The sequence below is a fragment of the Zosterops lateralis genome (assembly GCF_965231275.1).
Source record: "Zosterops lateralis genome assembly, chromosome: Z".
NCBI lineage: Eukaryota > Metazoa > Chordata > Aves > Passeriformes > Zosteropidae > Zosterops > Zosterops lateralis.
In genome coordinates, this window is record NC_139800.1 from 15246633 (window position 1) to 15263911 (window position 17279).

Genomic DNA, 17279 nt, shown 5'->3' on the forward strand with positions numbered 1-17279 from the left:
CACTAGGACCATGTGTGTAACAGATACTGAAAGCAATATATACCCTATATCCTTTGAGTGTATGTAGAGTACCGGCAGGTAGGAATACCCAGTTTCCTTTCTGTCTGACAGCTTTTTTGGCTTTTTAGAGGCTTCTATATTGTAATTTATGTACTTAAATGTCAAGTGGAGCAAACTAAATGCGGACTCCAGTTTCCAAATGACATGCAAACAAAGGCCAAATCACCTCCCGGCATAAGTGAAAAGGTTGTCTACGCACCCGGGAGCGCCTGCCATTTCACGCCTTTAGAGAGGAGAGGCAGCGGGGCCCTCCCGGTGGGAGCGGCATCCCCGGGTGGCCCAGCCGTGCTGGCGGCATCTCTCATGTCGCCTGCCCCTGGCCCGTGGCTCGGCCCCGTTTTCAGCTCGCCGAAGGCTCAGGGACAAGGAAGAGCCGCTCGGCGGGAGCGTCCAACCGGACGGATGTGTTTCGTCTGTGAAAACGAACGCGGCTCCACAGCCGGCCTTCCCTGCTCGCTCACGCCCCGCCGACGTTCCCCCGTGCCGGACACACACTGCACTCCGAGCAGGGCGCACCCAAAACATCTCTGCGACTTCCAGTGCCGCCCCTCGCCCCCCTGGCCAGGCAGACCCCCGCCTCTTGCCCTCTGCCAGTCCGCCTGCTCCACGAGGAGCAGCAGAGGCTTCCCAAGGGACCGGGGCCCGTGGCAATGCCCCGTCTGCATCACTCCCGGCCGCTGTTTCTCGCTCGGCCGTGCAGGCACGCTGCCACCCCACGCCTTGCCCCTTGCTCTGCCCGGGGTGAAACATCCGCCCACGCGTGTTCCTGTGCTCCTGCGGAGGCGCGGGCCCGGCGCTCGGGGGCCCTGTCCCCTTGTCCCCTTGTCCCCGTGTCCCCTGTCGCTGTCCCCTCCCCTCAGCGCTCCCCGCCGGCGCGCGGCCCCTCAAGGACTCGGCGCTCAATGTCAGCGGCGCGGGGCGGCCGGCAGGGGGCGGGCGAGGGGCGGCGGTGCCCGCCCTGCGCGGAGCGCGCTCGGAGCCGGCGGCGCTGGTGATGCCGGGCGGCGCTGGTGATGCCGGGCGGCGCGGCGGCGCGGAGCTCAGCCCAGCCCAGCCCTGCCCTGCCCAGCCCTGCCCAGCCTTGCCCAGCCCAGCCCAGCCCAGGGCGGCACAGCCCAGCCCAGCCGCGCCGCTGAAGGGCACCGGCGGCGGCGAGGCTTCCCCGCGCTCTCCCGCGGCTGGGGTGCGCCCGCCCCGCAGCATGGAGGCTGGGAAGCGCAGCTCCTCCGCCGGCAGCCGGGACGATGGCAGCGCTAACTCCTTCCCGGCCAAGCCGGCGGCCTCGGCGGAGAAAGCCCAGAGCAGCCCCGGCAGCGGCGGCGTGAAGGAGCATGGCAACTCGGTGTGCTTCAAAGTGGACGGCGGCGGGGGCGAGGAGCCCGTGGTGGGCTTCGAGGATGCCGAGGGGCCCCGGCGGCAGTACGGCTTCATGCAGCGGCAGTTCACCTCCATGCTGCAGCCGGGGGTCAACAAATTCTCCCTCCGCATGTTCGGCAGCCAGAAGGCGGTGGAGAAGGAGCAGGAAAGGGTTAAAACTGCGGGGTTCTGGATCATCCACCCCTACAGCGACTTCAGGTGAGCGCGGGGCCCGCGGCGGGCGGGAGAGGGGCGGCCCCGGCGCCTCGCACCTCGCCCGGCGCCAACTTCGGCGGGGCCGGGGCCGGGCCGGGGCCGGCGCTCTCCAGCGTGCTGCTCCCGGGACGGCCCCGCAGGCCCCGCGGCCCCGGGCGGGTGCTGAGCTCCCGGGCTCTCCATCCCGCCGTCCCGGGCTGCCTGCTGGGGAAAGGGAGAGAGCTCTGCCCCAGGGGGTTACACAAGCTGCATCAGCAAAATCTCGGTGCCTGCGCTCGCCTGCCCTTCCCTGAGCTCCCGCTGTAAACACTTGTTCCAGGCGTTGCGAGAAGGAAGTGCCGTCTCTGTCAGAGTTACAGTAAAATAAGTTTATCCAGGTGGTGTGTGCGAAACTGTGTTTTCGTAGGGAGACAGGTAAATGTGGTGGCAAATTAGCGTTGCTTTCACAGTAAGCTGCGTGGATGCGGGGTTGGAATATTCATACAGAAAGCAGTGCCCAAGAGGCTATAGTTCCCTTAAAAATTACATTTAAAGTGTAAGGTTATTTCATTCCATACTCTGTGCTAGCTGGCTCTATGCCTTTATAAATGTAACACTCTCTATGATATTTTCTGAGGAACTATCAATGTTGTTCAGCCTATTTAATCAACAGCTTGAATTGAACAACCTGCGTCTGTACGATAAGTGAATTGCACCGGAGACTGTGTTTAAAAAAAGAATATCCAGAATGTTCAGTAGTTGGATGGATCTTCTAAGAAAAAAGCTGGGTTAAACAGAACATTCTTTCAGTGAGAACAGGAGGAAGTACCTTCAAAGTCCAAGTTTCTGCGGGACTGTTTGGAGTGAGGTGTTTAACAATGAGCTCTGCTAGCACCTTGCAGCTGAGCCCGGGAGCAGTACAGCTACAGGAATGGAGGAGCTCAGCAGCACTCAGTTATGACTTGAAATCATGCTTCAAATCCCTGCTTGTTTTCCTGGTTTCCTGAACTCAGTAAACTGCACTCATTCTTTTCCTGGAGTACCTTTTCCCCCTTTGAATGTCAGCTCAGCTGCATTAGCAGGTGCATTAAGAGGGCAGAGAGAGCCAAGCACCTATGCACTCCCTTTCCACCAGCTAGAGAGGGACATCTGATGCTGTGGTAGCATCCATAGGGGATTGGGGGAGTCAGATAGCCTCTTCCTTATCTGTGTGTGTGCATGAGTAACTTTATTCATGTGAGGATTCTGTTGAAATGAGAGAGGTTACTCTTGTGAGTAATTTTCCTTGTTCTGATGTAAGCTTGGTTTCTGAGTGAGGTGCACTCTGAATGTTTTGGGCAACGGGAACTTACTTGTCCTGTTTTGCAGCATGTAACTTTTTAAGCTGTTTTTAAGCGTGTTCATTCTGTTTCATTACAGAAATATCTTTTAATTCTGTCCTAATTGTTGAAATGGGAAGGTTTAGAGATTTTAGCATGTTTCCCTTTTCAATAGGAGTAAACAACACTGCATCCTTTTCAGGGCTGTTGTCTGCATATTCTTAAATTTTCTGGGTTTTTTAAAAGTTTTTATTTTATCAGTGTGTTTCATTTTTAATAAAGTTTATAGTCTTTCATTAGTATTGGGATCGTGTGGCCTGCTCCAGACCCAATTTTTTAGCCAGTAGGACCGTTTCAGTGAGAAATGTGAGGTGTGTGTGCTGCTTTTCCCGAAACAGTGCAGCTGTGTAGTGGTACAACTCTTTTTGGGTGGCAGTGCAAACTGTGTGAAGAAGTTGTACTATACAGTGTATTCACCTTATTTGGGAATTACAACAGCACTTTTAGGTGCCATCTAACAGTGTCTCTGTACCAGCATGAGTTCATGTGTAAGGATGGAATTGCCTTGATTTATTTTTGCATGTTATTTGTAACTATGTAATTCCTGTGTGTAGACAAGCCTTAAGCATCCAAAGAGTCACCAGTATTCCCATGCTGCTGTGTCAATGTTGATACCATCAGAGGAAAGAACTAAATTTTCTACCAAAATAACAAGAAAAAAGTAAAAAGCTGAATATTTTATGGTATCCAAATGACAAGATGTATAATGCTTTTGTAAATGCAGCTGTTATTAGGGTATTTGTGGCACACATGAAAATAGATACCTCAGTAAACTTTAAATGTAGACATACCTAGGGAAATATGGGGTTAACCATGTAAAATGGGGGAAAATTCTGGTATGGGGTTCTGCAGACTCTTTTATTTTTTTCTTAGGTCTGCATGCCTGTATGCATTTCCTGGGATAGTTTGATGTATTTGCTTACATTTCTTGATTACATTCTCACGTTTTTTTATAAAGCAGTATATTCATCTACACCAAACGGTATTTTGTTGGGATGTTTGGAGGAGTAGGCAGCATCCCAGTGCCCTCCTGCCCCTTGTTTTGGTATGAACAGAGCGTGGAAGCTGTGTCTCTAAACTCGGTGCTGTGTAAATTGGTTACTTGCAGCCTTGTGGGGCTTGGTCTTTAGTTTTATGGCTCTCCATCCTGCATGTGTTTCAGGGAAGAGTTGTCTCTCCGTTGAGCAGATACACCCTTGGAGGATTAAATTCAATAAGTATTACATAATTTTTTCCACAAGGGGACGATTTTGATCCTGGTTGTCTTTTCCAAGTCTTCTGAGGTTAATGTGTAATTTGGAAGCTGTTATATAAACCGAGCACCTAATGCACATCAAACCCAGCGCAAGGCCTCTGTTTATCACTTTGCAGCTGTGATTACTGTATCTCTAAAGCTGGACAACAATTCTGTGTAATTGCATGAGTCACAAAAGTGAATTTATCAGTCAGAGTTTGATGGAGTCCTGTGTGCATTCTGTGAGATACTGAGTGCCTCCAGCTGTCCATTCTCATATGTGGAAGAATGAGCCTTCAGGAGAGCATCACTGGTCCAGCCCTGTGGCCTTGCAGTTCCTGGATGAGAGCAGGACAAAGCTGACAGGAGATGGGAGCTACTGCAGATGGTTCTGCTGCCACACACATTTCATTTATTTCATAGGAGATTTGTGGTGGACATGGGCTTTGGATGGCTTTTATATGCTACGGCCTTCTGGCATTAATGAAAATGACTGAGGTTTAGATGATTAATTACTCTGTGTCCTTTGGCATGTCAGGAGTTTCTTTAATGCTCAGTGGGCTGGCTTGCATGTGCCTGGGCTGCGCACCCAACCCTGTAGCATCTCCCTCCCTCACTCCCTCCCCACAGAGAAACTCACGCTGTCAAGGAAGTTTTGGGTTTATTACCACATTGGCCAGGGCATCTGTAGTCAGCAATCTATAAAGAAAACAGAATTGCTACCGGAGTGGCATCTTTTGACCAGAAATAGCAATGTATGAGACAGACTGAGTGGAAATAATACGTGTGTACGTAAATGTAGCCTTCACACTCTGATGGTTACAGTCAGCTTGATGTTTGGGAACAGCCTTTGTCTGAAGGTGGGGATGAACATTTTAACTGGGTTCGAGATGAAGTAAGACTGTGATGTAGCGTTATCTGTCAGAGTAGCAGGTAAAGAAGTGCAGTGCAGGCCATGCTGAGGGTCTTTTTCTCCTGTGTAAATAATACAAAGTATAAACTGTTTGGCAACATTAGGGAAAAAAAATTGACATTTTATCTCTCTGGGTAACTTCTCATTTATCCAAGAACTCAAAACATTATTTTAATGATAGCAGTAAAGTAAAAGCAGAATAATTTCTAAAACTTGAACAGAAAATTAAAGAGTGTAGTGAATAGTAAAGTTTTGCCGGATTTTTTTTTTCTTTTATGTGCTGTTCCAGTTTCAAAACATTTTTGTGTACACATTTAAGGTATCATGTGAATGTGTGAAGTTTATCACAGAAATCTTTATAAATCATTGAAGGCCCTATTAGTATAATACCTTGTAAGTAATTTAATGCCAGGTTTCAACGGATTTTAATCAGGCTGAAAGACACAATATTTGCAGGTGTATGTCTGAGTAGTTACAGAAGAATTTGCTTCTGTTGTTATAAACCATTCTGTTATATTGTGCAGTTTTATGCAACCCATGCATGTTGTCATACACATGTATGGCTTCAATTTTCAAGTAAGTGTGTGCTAAACTGTAAGTCACAGCTGCCATGTTTTAGTGTGCCTCCTGGCTTTTTTAATTATACTTTTTAACATTTGAACTTATATTTGCATTATGAATTGATTTCCTTTTTAATTTTCACCTATCTTTTGGACTTGTCTTTGACCACCAGCAGTCGCCCTAATGTGATAGACTGTGCATGTTATATGTGCAACTCACAATCCTGTTTATAAAATTCATGCATGCATAGGTTTAAAACCTGCTTTTTGGGACCGGTCTTCACTCTACGTGTTATACCTATCTTAGGTTGTGTCTTAAGAAGCTTAGGGTAAGCACCTTGCACTTCTCTTTTGTCACATGTTTTTAATGTCTCTCTTGAAGCTAATGAGATTTATTTTTTTGTGAGCTGTTATATACTTAGGTTTATATAAAGCAGTAGATTTGGAAGGTAATGCTATATGCAATGGAGACAAAAGGTATTGTATCAGACTTAAATGTAATTGATAGAGGTATATGTATTCAAAATGAAATACATAAGTCATGTCTATATTGGTCTATATTAAATAGTTCAGATACAAATTTGCATGGGTTTAATGGATACATTATGTCACTGGTAGTGTAGGAATATGAAGTGCCCGTAGTTTAGTACTCTCAAGATAGTAATTTCTTGTTGCTCAGGATTTGCCATGAGATTCTATTGCAAAACTGACAGTCCTGAATTCACTAATAAACTCGTAATCATGGATTTATAATTGTACTATATAATGCATATTCCTTGTGCAAACAATTAAAAAAAAATGTTTCTATGAATGAAGCACAGATTCAGCTGGAGCTATCTTTCATATATCATTTTCAAATACTACTGTTGTGACTATAATTTTTAGTTATACTAAAGAAAAACTGTACAAATAAACTAGTCCTATTGCTAGATGTTCAGTCCTTTCATTTGGCTAAACATGGAGAACCATTAATATTAAAAAAGATTATTTATAGTGCTTGGCTTTTATTTGCTGCGTTCCAACAATTTTTGCCCTTTACTTCTGTAAAAGCCCTAAAAAATAAAATGACAGAATTGTAGCATTAAAATAATTCATTTATAATGTTTGAAAATTCTCTCTGACATCAAGTTATGTATTAAGCTTTCTGACAGTCCCCCAGTTTAAATGCAACCCTCATAAAGGCAGGCTGAAGAGAAATGCAGTAATGGTCCTCAAATGCATGAACGGATGTTACAAAGAGGAAGGAAATTACATCGAAGTAATGGAGTGAAATTGCAGTAACAAATAGCTAAATTAGATGTTTAGGAGGCAGGACCAAAAATAAGCAACAAAATATTCTATTGGAAATGTTCTGATATGAAATATAGGCCAGAAATGCATTAGGTTGTTTTTCATCTCCAGTTCCTATTATTTTTCATACTGAGTAATGTCTCATCATTAGTTATCACAGATTCATTTGTTACGAAATCCAGTTGACTAAAGCTAGCTGCTGACTTTTCCATTTGTACCACTTGTAAGCAGAGATGCGTGAGGGGAACTGGGGATGGAGAGGTGCGTTTCGTGCTTTTGGACTCATGAGGGCTGTGTGCTCTTGTCTGCTTTGAGATTTTCTTCCAGAGCTGCTAAAGCAAGGCAGAGGAGTCCACCCAAGGCTGGTGCAGCAGCCACTCGCCTTCCAGACCTCTAGGGCATATGGGAAGCTGTATGCCCTTGTTTGTTCAAGCAAAGTGATTCATTTTATTACTAAGACATCCTTCTGTCTCTGGACAGAAGAATGTAGAATACTAATGCATAGTTTGAGCTCACTTATGTGTTGAACATTTGCCAGTTTTCATTATGTTCATTCTGGTTCTGGAATAACAGTCTATTCACTGCATTTTCTTTCACACTCTTGTCGTGTTACTTGAACATTGAATAAAGTTTAGTGGGAGAGAAAGAGCTGAACAAGTGTAACTCAAATAATTCCTCAGTTCTCTGAGTTACTTTTAATTTAACTTGGGACATTTTGAAGATCACTGGCAGCACCTATGAATAAGTGCAAAAATACATTTTTTTCTGCAAGATGCTTACTTTTACAATGTTCACTTTCTACACAATCTATATAAATGGAAGTATGTTCATCATGATTTTGAGATAAATTTAGAAAGAAACTGCTACAAAATAAAATAAACTCCAGATGTTACAGAATTTCTCTGAGTAATTCTGTAGCATGTAAGTCAAAGATGATATTTTGGGGACATCATATCTGAGTCTTTAAAATTTAATCCAGGAAAGTCAATATCATTTGACTTCTTCTTCAGTTTTTTAATTTTTTTCTTTTTGACTGCAATGAGAAAAAAGTGCTTGATAAATATGATCTATATCTATATCTTTGTGTACACATATCAAAAATTAGGTCTCATAAGATTGTCATTGTGCCTGGGCCTGTGGGACAAATGTACTGATTCTGGTATTTCAATTAATTATTTTAGCACATCTACACATTTTTAAATGTGTTCTGTGACTTCACTTGTTAGCACATCAAAATAAGTGATGTTTGTAATTGAGTCAATAAAAGTTTTTCTTCATCTTAGGTTTCTCAGATTTGGGTATATGAAGGGAACTATGAACTAGAATACTGTGTAAAAGCATCAAGTAATACACAAAGGTGTAGGTTTATGATTTGATTGGGCGTTTGGTGACTACAATAACTAATTGAAAGATGCATAGGATTTGATAAGTTACTTTAGGCTTTCTTGTTGGTGGGGGGAGTTATATAATGAAGTCAAAATTTGAGTGGCTCAGTTTCTGATTGCTCAGCCTGGAGTAGCAGAAATAGAGATGTATGAATTCAGAGGTCACCTAAAAAGTATGAGTCTTTAGTGCTGCATTTCTGCCTACCTATCTAAGATCAGTGGCACTGTAATATTTAATTAAATTTCATCAGCATTTTTGAGAGATTCAGTTTGAAGCTATAAGAAGGCAAAAACCTATTTTTAGAGATGAGTGTAGAATATGAAAAATTGAAAAGAAATTTACTTAATTTGATAATAAATAAGAAGTATCCATTCTCACCTTCTCATGAACTTCTCTCATGCCTGAGAACTGTTTTCTATGTCAATATACATTTTTTTTGCAAGAGGAAACTTTTAACCTACTTTGCAACATTTAATTTTTAACCTGACAGTACAGTTCTCGTTAATTGCTTGAAAGTCCTTTAGCTGTCTATTTCCTGATTCTTTCCCAGAGGCATGATTTAATTTTAAAAATCATAGTGTATTCAGCTCTAATTATTGGAGAGCTTGTTCTAGACACATAGTAAGGTATGTTAATGACCAAAAACTGTATCAGCTGGAGTCAATGTCAGTACTACCTCAAGGACACTGTCATTTAGCTTCTATAAAATCTCTGCTAATATCTTTTAATCTGATGATCGTCAGATTCAGGCAAGCTGCATGGTATTTTTCAATAATCTTATTGCCTTGTAGTGCAATGGAACTGGAATAAGTCTAAAATAAACTTATGTTCAGAAAATGTTAATTTAATTACAAAAGAGCTACATACTGTTTCCATTAAATATTTGAAAAAACCCAAAACTAACCTCAAAGCCATTTGTATTTTTGCCAGTGAAGTACCCAAAACCTAAGTTACACTATATAGCTAAGAATAGGATTTTGTTTTCATTTGATTATCTTTGATGTTGTTTATATGTATATATTATCTAATTAAGCATGTCATTTAATAAATATTTTGGTACACTATTGGAATTTAGTGTGCTACTGATAATAAATTTCTATCTCTAAAAATGTTATATTTATTAAAAATTCATATTAAGATTTTTTTAAACTGGAAAAACAGAGGTTGCTTTATGCTCACGGTTAAAGCTATGTTCTGTTTTTTTAAAAAATTTTTGAGTGAGTTTATTTTTAAAAATGACTTTAGAATAACCAATATACATAAAAATTGCTTTTAATACTGAGAGGATGATGTGTCTGTGTATCTTTAAGTAATACTACTCTTTTTCATCTGATTCTGTCTGAAAGTCACCCAATTTTACATTTGCAGTAAAGCTCTAAATTTGCACTAAAGACTAAGGAGTGGAAATATTGATGTTTCCTTAGCTGGTTCCATTGCATCTTACAGTAATTTATCAGATCCTCCAAGAAGCACCTCTCTTCATGGCATGACTGCAGCAATAGACAGTGTGGTGATGAAATGATCTGGCCTTAATGCCAATATGTGGAGTGCAGTAAATTTGGAGTAACATATCTTGAGACCCCAGTAATAAATAATTGGTCTATCTTTTTCTAGGAAAAAGCTACTGAAAATACACAGAACTTTTGTAAGATACATAGAATAAGATCTACCCAGCGCTACCCAGGGGATGGAATAAAAGCATGGCTGCAAAACCATAGAGATGCAATCAAGTTTTCACAGGGCTGGTGAGAGGTTTTCCATTAGGCTCTTGAATGATTTCTAGCTGTTGATTCCAAGAGGACTTATTATTTAGGTCTGGCAGAGAAATTGCTATGAAACCTGTAGCAGGTGCTACTACTCCCTAAACATCTTATTACTGCCTGGCAGTAGACACTTCCAATCTTCTGGGTTCCCCAAACACATCCAGGGCTACAGGATCCTTGGGATAGATCCATATGGGCTTTTTTGCATTTGATTTTTCAGTGAAGGTAAGAGCCAAGCTTGTTTGTCACTCTGATTCACCTTGTCTTTAGTGCCAGACAAGCCTGGTGGCATCAAAAAGAATTGCTTGTCTAACTCAGGATTAGTCTGATGGATTGAAACTTGGAAATAAAACACAAGAAGCAAAATAAATCAAGCATATATACCTCAAACTTCAGTCGTTAATTGGGTATTTTTCTCATATACCCACTTTACCAAGTGTTCTTAAGAGCTGTTTTTCACAGCTGTGTGTCCAGTGTTCATGGAAACTTGTATCTAGATGACTGACTAAGTACTAAATCCTACTTTTTCTTTTATTTGTAACATTTCTGATGGTCTAATTTTCAGTTAGTGAAATCATGCTATAGGCAACTTGCATTCAAAAGTTTATAGGAGCACATGGATGTAGTCCCTGAAAGAGTGTTTTTTGGAAACAGCTTCCTTTCCCCCATAATTCTGTCTTCTCTTTGCTTTCCTACATCTCTTTCTGAAGATATAATGCATTCCTTTAATTAGATGGAAATAATGCATTGATTTAATTTTTTTTATTTGTTCATTCATCTGTGTAGTTTTCTGTTCTTACTCAGTCTGTTAGCTGGAAGATACTGAGCTGTTTTTTCAAACTATCAGGGAGAAGTCAGCTTAGGTATTCTTCATAGCCTCTTGCAGTTTGTAAAATGCCTTGTATAGTAATTAAAAAAACTCTTCATGTATATTTTCCATTTCCCTTGACTTGGACAGGTTAGCAGCTTTCTGTTGAGAATTGCAGCATGCAGTTGAACATCCTGTTACCATACACTGTTACACAGGCACTTTGCCGAAATTGTCCCTTCGGCTTGTATATTGCCAGCATGGGAATTCAAGTCTTGCATACATCTACCACATTAAAGATATAATTATCAGAAGCACAGTTTTGTAATGCAAAGGGAGTGTGGTACCAAGAGTAAGCACTGCCAGATGGTAGGCAATCTATCAGAGTGTTTAAAAAGGGTCAGAATTGAAAATGTCTGAAATCCGATGGCTTATTAAGCAGTAGATGTTGAATGTGTGGGAAAAGTGAGAGATGAGTAACCTAAGCATGAGGTGCCCACATGACCAAACAGGCTTTTAATTGCATGCATTCTGTCAGTATTATATGAAATACTTGTTTTTTGCTAAATTAAATGCAGTTTTGAAATTTTGAACAGAATATTAAAACCAGTGATATACTGCTGGGTGTTGAAAAGTTCAGTAGGATTTGTACATGTTCTTACTGTTTATTTATTGAAGTAATGAATTTATTATGATGGTTCATCTCTCTGTACTGGAAAAAGAAGACCAAAAAGAATTTCAAAGTTTTTGTGTTGAAAATAATTAAATCCAGTATTTAATAATTTTATTATTTCATATACATATTATTTAGTTAGATGTGAACTAAGTACAACATAAATTGTGACTGAATCCAATTAAATGTCTCCAGTTTTACATTGCTATTTAAAGGCCCTAACTATGACTTTAAAATATCTTGTTTCACTTTAAACTCTTCTGTATTCTTGTTTCCTAAAGTTAGATCTTTCTCTAGTCTGCCCGTGTGTTGCGCTCTGATGTTCACATAAACACTAATTTTCTTTTGTCAAGAGATGATTCTCATTAACACAGGTCTGAGGAATATTCTGTCAGTATTATACAATCAGCCAGTGTTATTCAGCAATTTCCGCCACCATCCCCCTCATTCCCCAGGACTGTATGAGCACTGCTCGATGTGACTGTGGTTGTTTCTGCAATTTCTCAGCTGCAGCCAACTTCTACGTTCTCCACAGGCTAGACCAAATTTATCTTCCTGTGGAAGGGATGGGAGAGCTGCAGTGAACTTCCACTCCCACACTTGTTCCTCATAGCACGACAGAGTTCAGACTTGCTTCAGGGAAGGAGAGCTAGCTTTGTAGCCTGGGAATGAATGCAGGTACCATGAATCTGCCTAAAATGGTGGCAGATGTTCCTGCTGGGGCTGCTGACTCGTGATTCTGTGAAGTGTCACTGAATGGCAGTTCGTCTGCGTTGAATGTGCACGCTGATTTTGTGCCACTGGCAAAATGAGCAAATGGAATGTGGTGTTTAGCTTGGTTTCTTGTTTCCAGTACAAATTTTTCCATTTCTGTAATGGCTTTGGAAGTGTCAGTTTTACCCAATGCTCTGCACAGTGTGCAAATCTATAGGATGTTAGATGAAGATCTGAGATGGAAGTCAGGAGCCCATCTATCTTTGGATTTCAGGACCTAGATACTTGTAAGCATCTGGACTCTGTGCCTGAACATCTTTCAGAATTCCAGTCATAAGGAGCCCAAAATGGTAAAACCATTTTTAAAAAACATCACCCATGGGTGCTGTGCATTTTGCAGAACTAGTGTGTCAGAATAATGCAAATACGTTTCAGCTTCCCTTTTTGTTGTATTATATATATTTTGATTTGCAATTTACAGATCAATGTATATTCAAAGATTATGAGGAAAAGCTCTGCTAATAATTTTCACTCTCAATTTCTTGCTGTTCTCCACCAATAAATTATTAATATCCATTTGGCAGTTTTAATTATTACACATCTTTAGTTTAAACACATTTGATTAGTCTATAACTCACTAGCCTCCAAAAAAAAGAAACATAAATATTTGGCTAAATTAGATTTTGTCTTTCTGAGGCTTGTGGCTAAAACCTCTTATGAGATCTCCAAAGTAAAGTGTTTTCATTTGCTGAAAGGCAGAAACCTATTTATTATATTTAGACAACTGCGTTTTGAGTGAATATGGATGGAAGATAAAGATGGACATCTGGTGTTTTATTCACCACAGAAAGGGCAGCTCATTTTGTTTTGCTGTGTCAAAACAAGAGTTATCTATCAGTATGGAAGTAAAGAGCTTCCTTGGTAGTTTTGCGGTTGTTTATAGTTCAGGTCATGGGTCCCTGACCAAAGTTTCTTCGAGTGCTTATTTTAGAGCTGCTTATCTGTGGCTACAATTATAGGCAACTTTACTTGGGCTCAAACACTTCCCTCTGCAACCCCTAACCTGCGCTGGGTGTCTGGTGTCAAGACTAGCCCATTGTTAAGGAATACAGACTGTTTTGTTTGAAGACCCAAAGACTGAAAAAATAATTTTTGCATGAAGAAACTTCAAAGTTATCTGTCAAAGTCACACTACCAAAATATAAAGTGGAGAAGCAGATTATTAAATAATTCCCTTTTATATTTTTTCTGATAAATATTTATAGGTGAGGCATATAACAAAGCCTGTAGTTAAGTTTGAATAAATTTTCAAATCTTAATATCTTTAGCAATCTTTCATTTTTCAGTCTAAAAAAATGACATATTATTCTGATGCATAAAATTACTTCCTCTCTTACAGAAATGAATAAAGGTAGCGTGGAGGAAAAAACTTTTATCTAGTGTACGTATTTTGTATAACAGCTCCACTTTTGGTGATTCTGTCTCAATGAAGCTAGAACAGAATTTTGAATTAATCTAGGTCTCGGTAAAATGTATTTTCCAGTGGCTCAATAACCATTTCATATGACTAAATTTAAACAAAATACTTAACTATTGTATTTCAAGCAAATAATCTGCTGTAATTTAATAAATACTTTCTACACATAGTTTGGGAATTTAAAACATACTGGTTTTAGGATCTCAATCATGTGTGTCATTATTGCATATACCTGTGATATAATGTAAAAAGCTCTCATGTTTAATTGCAACCAAGCAATGGAAACAATCTCCTGTACTGCTGGCAAAGGTGTGCTGGAAAGAGAAAAAGCATCAGTTCATGTAAATGCATCTCCTGATGCTTGATATTGTGGGCTATCTCCTGTTTTGCAGATCACAAAACCATTCAAATATTAAGTTCACATATACTGGTTTGGTTTTTTTTGGAAGGAACTTGTTTGTTTTCTTTTTAAAGAATACCTTGAAGTAATGTCTTGGAAGAAAAAACCCTCTTTGTTTCCTTATATTGGATTAAACTGCAAAAGGGCCATTCAGCAATTGTATTCCATTACAGTGACCAGTGCCCATAAATGTCAGAGATGGGTGTTACATCCCCAGAAATTTGGTTTGTTTCTGTATCACCACCCTTGGCTGAGCTGCTCGCAGCAGCAGCAGCACGAGGCTTTTCTCAGCCTAGCTTGTGTGGAGCTTTCTGAAGTGTTTAGAGGGTGAACAACACGGAAAGTCGAGGAGGGGAGCAGAGGCAGAGCTGACAGTGTCTCGGTTACTTAGGCCAGTAACTAGAGCCTCTCTGAGCATGCTCTTCCTTGTTTACTTTGCTTGCTCTTCTGGGTTTTCCTTTTTGTTTTAAACAAGTGAATATCAGGTCTATCTGATCACTGCTCTGTCTGGCTGCATAATGTGCTGATTTGTTTTGGCAATGCAGGCAGAGCGCTATGCTGTCAAAAGGATGGTAACACTGGGATGTGCAGTATGCAAATTGGGACGTTTTAAAGAAATGTTAAAATTAACATTGTAGCTGCTTAAATACCCTGGAAGGCAAATGGCTAGCAGAGAGATATGAATACAAGCTGAGTAATTACAAAAGCGGGGTGCATCCCCCTGTAAAAAGGGGTTAATAAATATACATAGGCAAAGGTATAATCAAGCTTGTGAAAGAATACTTCTTTCATTTCTGGTGTTGTGCATGCTGTATTTTTAATCAGTTTATGTTTTAGATAAATTGATATGATTAGTTCAGTTAATAAAACTATTAAAATAACAGTTTCATAATCTTACAATTTTCAGTATATTTGGGTGCATATCTAAATGTCTCCTTTATCTGCTTAGGCATTAAAATTGTCCAGCATGAATGTTGAAACTACAGAATAATTTTCTTCCTCTACTGGGGAGGATTTGAACCTGTGCATTGACTTTGCATAGCACTTCTGGTATGGAAACTTGCAATAACAATATCATCTCACAGAGTTGTTCTGATTTGGTGGAATGAAGAACTGAGAACACCTCTCCTGTCTCGTTGCCTTCCTTGGGAACAAGATTTTGTTCCTCTCTAGTTTATATTTGTTGAGGGAGGGAGAACATGTCAGCAGCATACCTCACTTCAGGAGGCATGTATGGCTTGGGGAAAGTACTCCCTGAGATGTGGGAGATCCTGGGCTCAGCTGCTTACAGATAGATGAGGAAATCCATTGGATATTCATAGGTGTTGATGAAAGCTCTAGGTATTCTGTTTTTTTGAAAGAAGGATGCAGGTGACATGACCCTATTTACTTACCATGTTGCTCTGCCATGAACCTGATCTTTCTCTTCTCTAAAAATTGTCTGAAACATATTTGAATCTCTTTCATCAAAGTATAAGTAAAATTTTATAAAATTGTAATTTAAATTTGATTTGAACATGGACTCATAATCTTCTGATGTTATTTTCAGAACAAACAAGTTATTAATATATTTTTAACAGATACAAATTAGATTTATTACCATTTTAAGAAAATTATTTATTGCCATGTGATATTCATGGATTACAATAAAAGAACCTACTGATTCTTAAGTGTAATTTCATTGATTTTTAAGGGTTGAAATATCAGTAGTTATTTTTATATAAGGAAACATAGGCTTTGTAGCCAAAAGTCAGCTATAAATAGTTGTAAAAAGGAATAGTAATTAAACTTGATATATATGTGCAGTCTTGATTTACCCAGTCTTGCATTAGAATCTTGCACATCTGTGTAGATACATAGGATGACTGTAAATAGTCAGTCATGTATATTTGTTTTCATTTATGATGTGGGAGTACATCAGCTTGTTTCATATCTATCTATAGTTCTTTCACGCTTTTTTGCATCTCTAATTTTTTCCTTCATGAAATTTGAAGACTGGCTCTTTTTCCCCTTCGGTTTGAAAATAGTGCCCATTCTTGCCATCAGTGCACTTTGTCAAGAAATGATACACCAAGTCTTACTTTGAAGCTGCTTTTCTGAATGTACTGTATCATTTTACAGCTACACACAAAGCCAGTTTTACCTCTGATTATCAGAATAAAATTGTTAGTAGCAGTATATATGTCAAATCTGAGTTGATGGTCCTAGCCTTATTCTTGTTTTTTTTTTCAATCAGAGGTGTTATTCTGAAAAAATGAATTGCCCTGCCTCATTTGGTGGTCATGGCAGTCTCCTCACCTCACCAAACCCTATGCCTGATATCTATTAATAGCTACTGAATGATGCCTTCCCTGTCATCTTTTTATGAAGCAGAGAAAATAGAATTTTCACTATCAGTAGAAACTTAAATATTATACTGATAATTGAGAGATTAAATTTGTTAAAAATAAATCTATTAAAGGAAAATATTGATTGGCTTTCTAATTTTTGGAAAGACATTAGGAAGTTACCTTCCTTTTCCCTCGATTATTTGTTGAGAAGTGTTACAGAAGGCTTCTTCCAATTTAAGCCTCTGAATTTTTAGTATAGAGGCATCCTAAATGTCATGTTTCTAAATGGCACTCTTAAAATTACTGTCACTACAAAATTCCTAATTAATGCAAGTGTTCCAACATGAGATGCAGGATTATTTTGCAGCTGAAATATTTTTAGATCTGTCTCTTTCAAACTTTTTTTTCATGCCTTTAAAGTGGCCATTTCTAATTTGAGAATGTGAATATGTATTTTACAGTGATCCAGTACAGAAATTTGCTGACACTTAGATAACCAATATGTGGCACTTTTCAGTTGGTTTAAGGGCTGATAATACCAAACTGAAACAAATCAGTTACAGCCCTACACAAGATGTTTCCTGGTTCTAAGAGGAGTGGTCTAATAGCCTGAATGAGGTGGTGGATTGGAGGAACCTGTGCTTGTGCTGTGACGTGTTGATGCAGAAGCAATCCTGATGATGTGAAATATATCCATTTGATTGGATAAGCAAAGACAGAATCAACACTATGCTATGAGAA

General features: G+C 39.9%; 1 protein-coding gene across 1 annotated transcript in view; it reads left to right on the forward strand.

The window, feature by feature from the left end:
* Window positions 1-1261: 1261 nt before the first annotated feature.
* Window positions 1262-17279, forward strand: part of HCN1 (hyperpolarization activated cyclic nucleotide gated potassium channel 1) — a gene marked incomplete at both ends in the record, with an annotated part of 192146 nt that continues 176128 nt past the window's right edge. Inside the window, one exon of the mRNA XM_083883306.1 lies at window positions 1262-1635. Coding sequence (XP_083739432.1) covers window positions 1262-1635 — 374 coding nt within the window. The remainder of the gene's footprint in view (window positions 1636-17279) is intronic.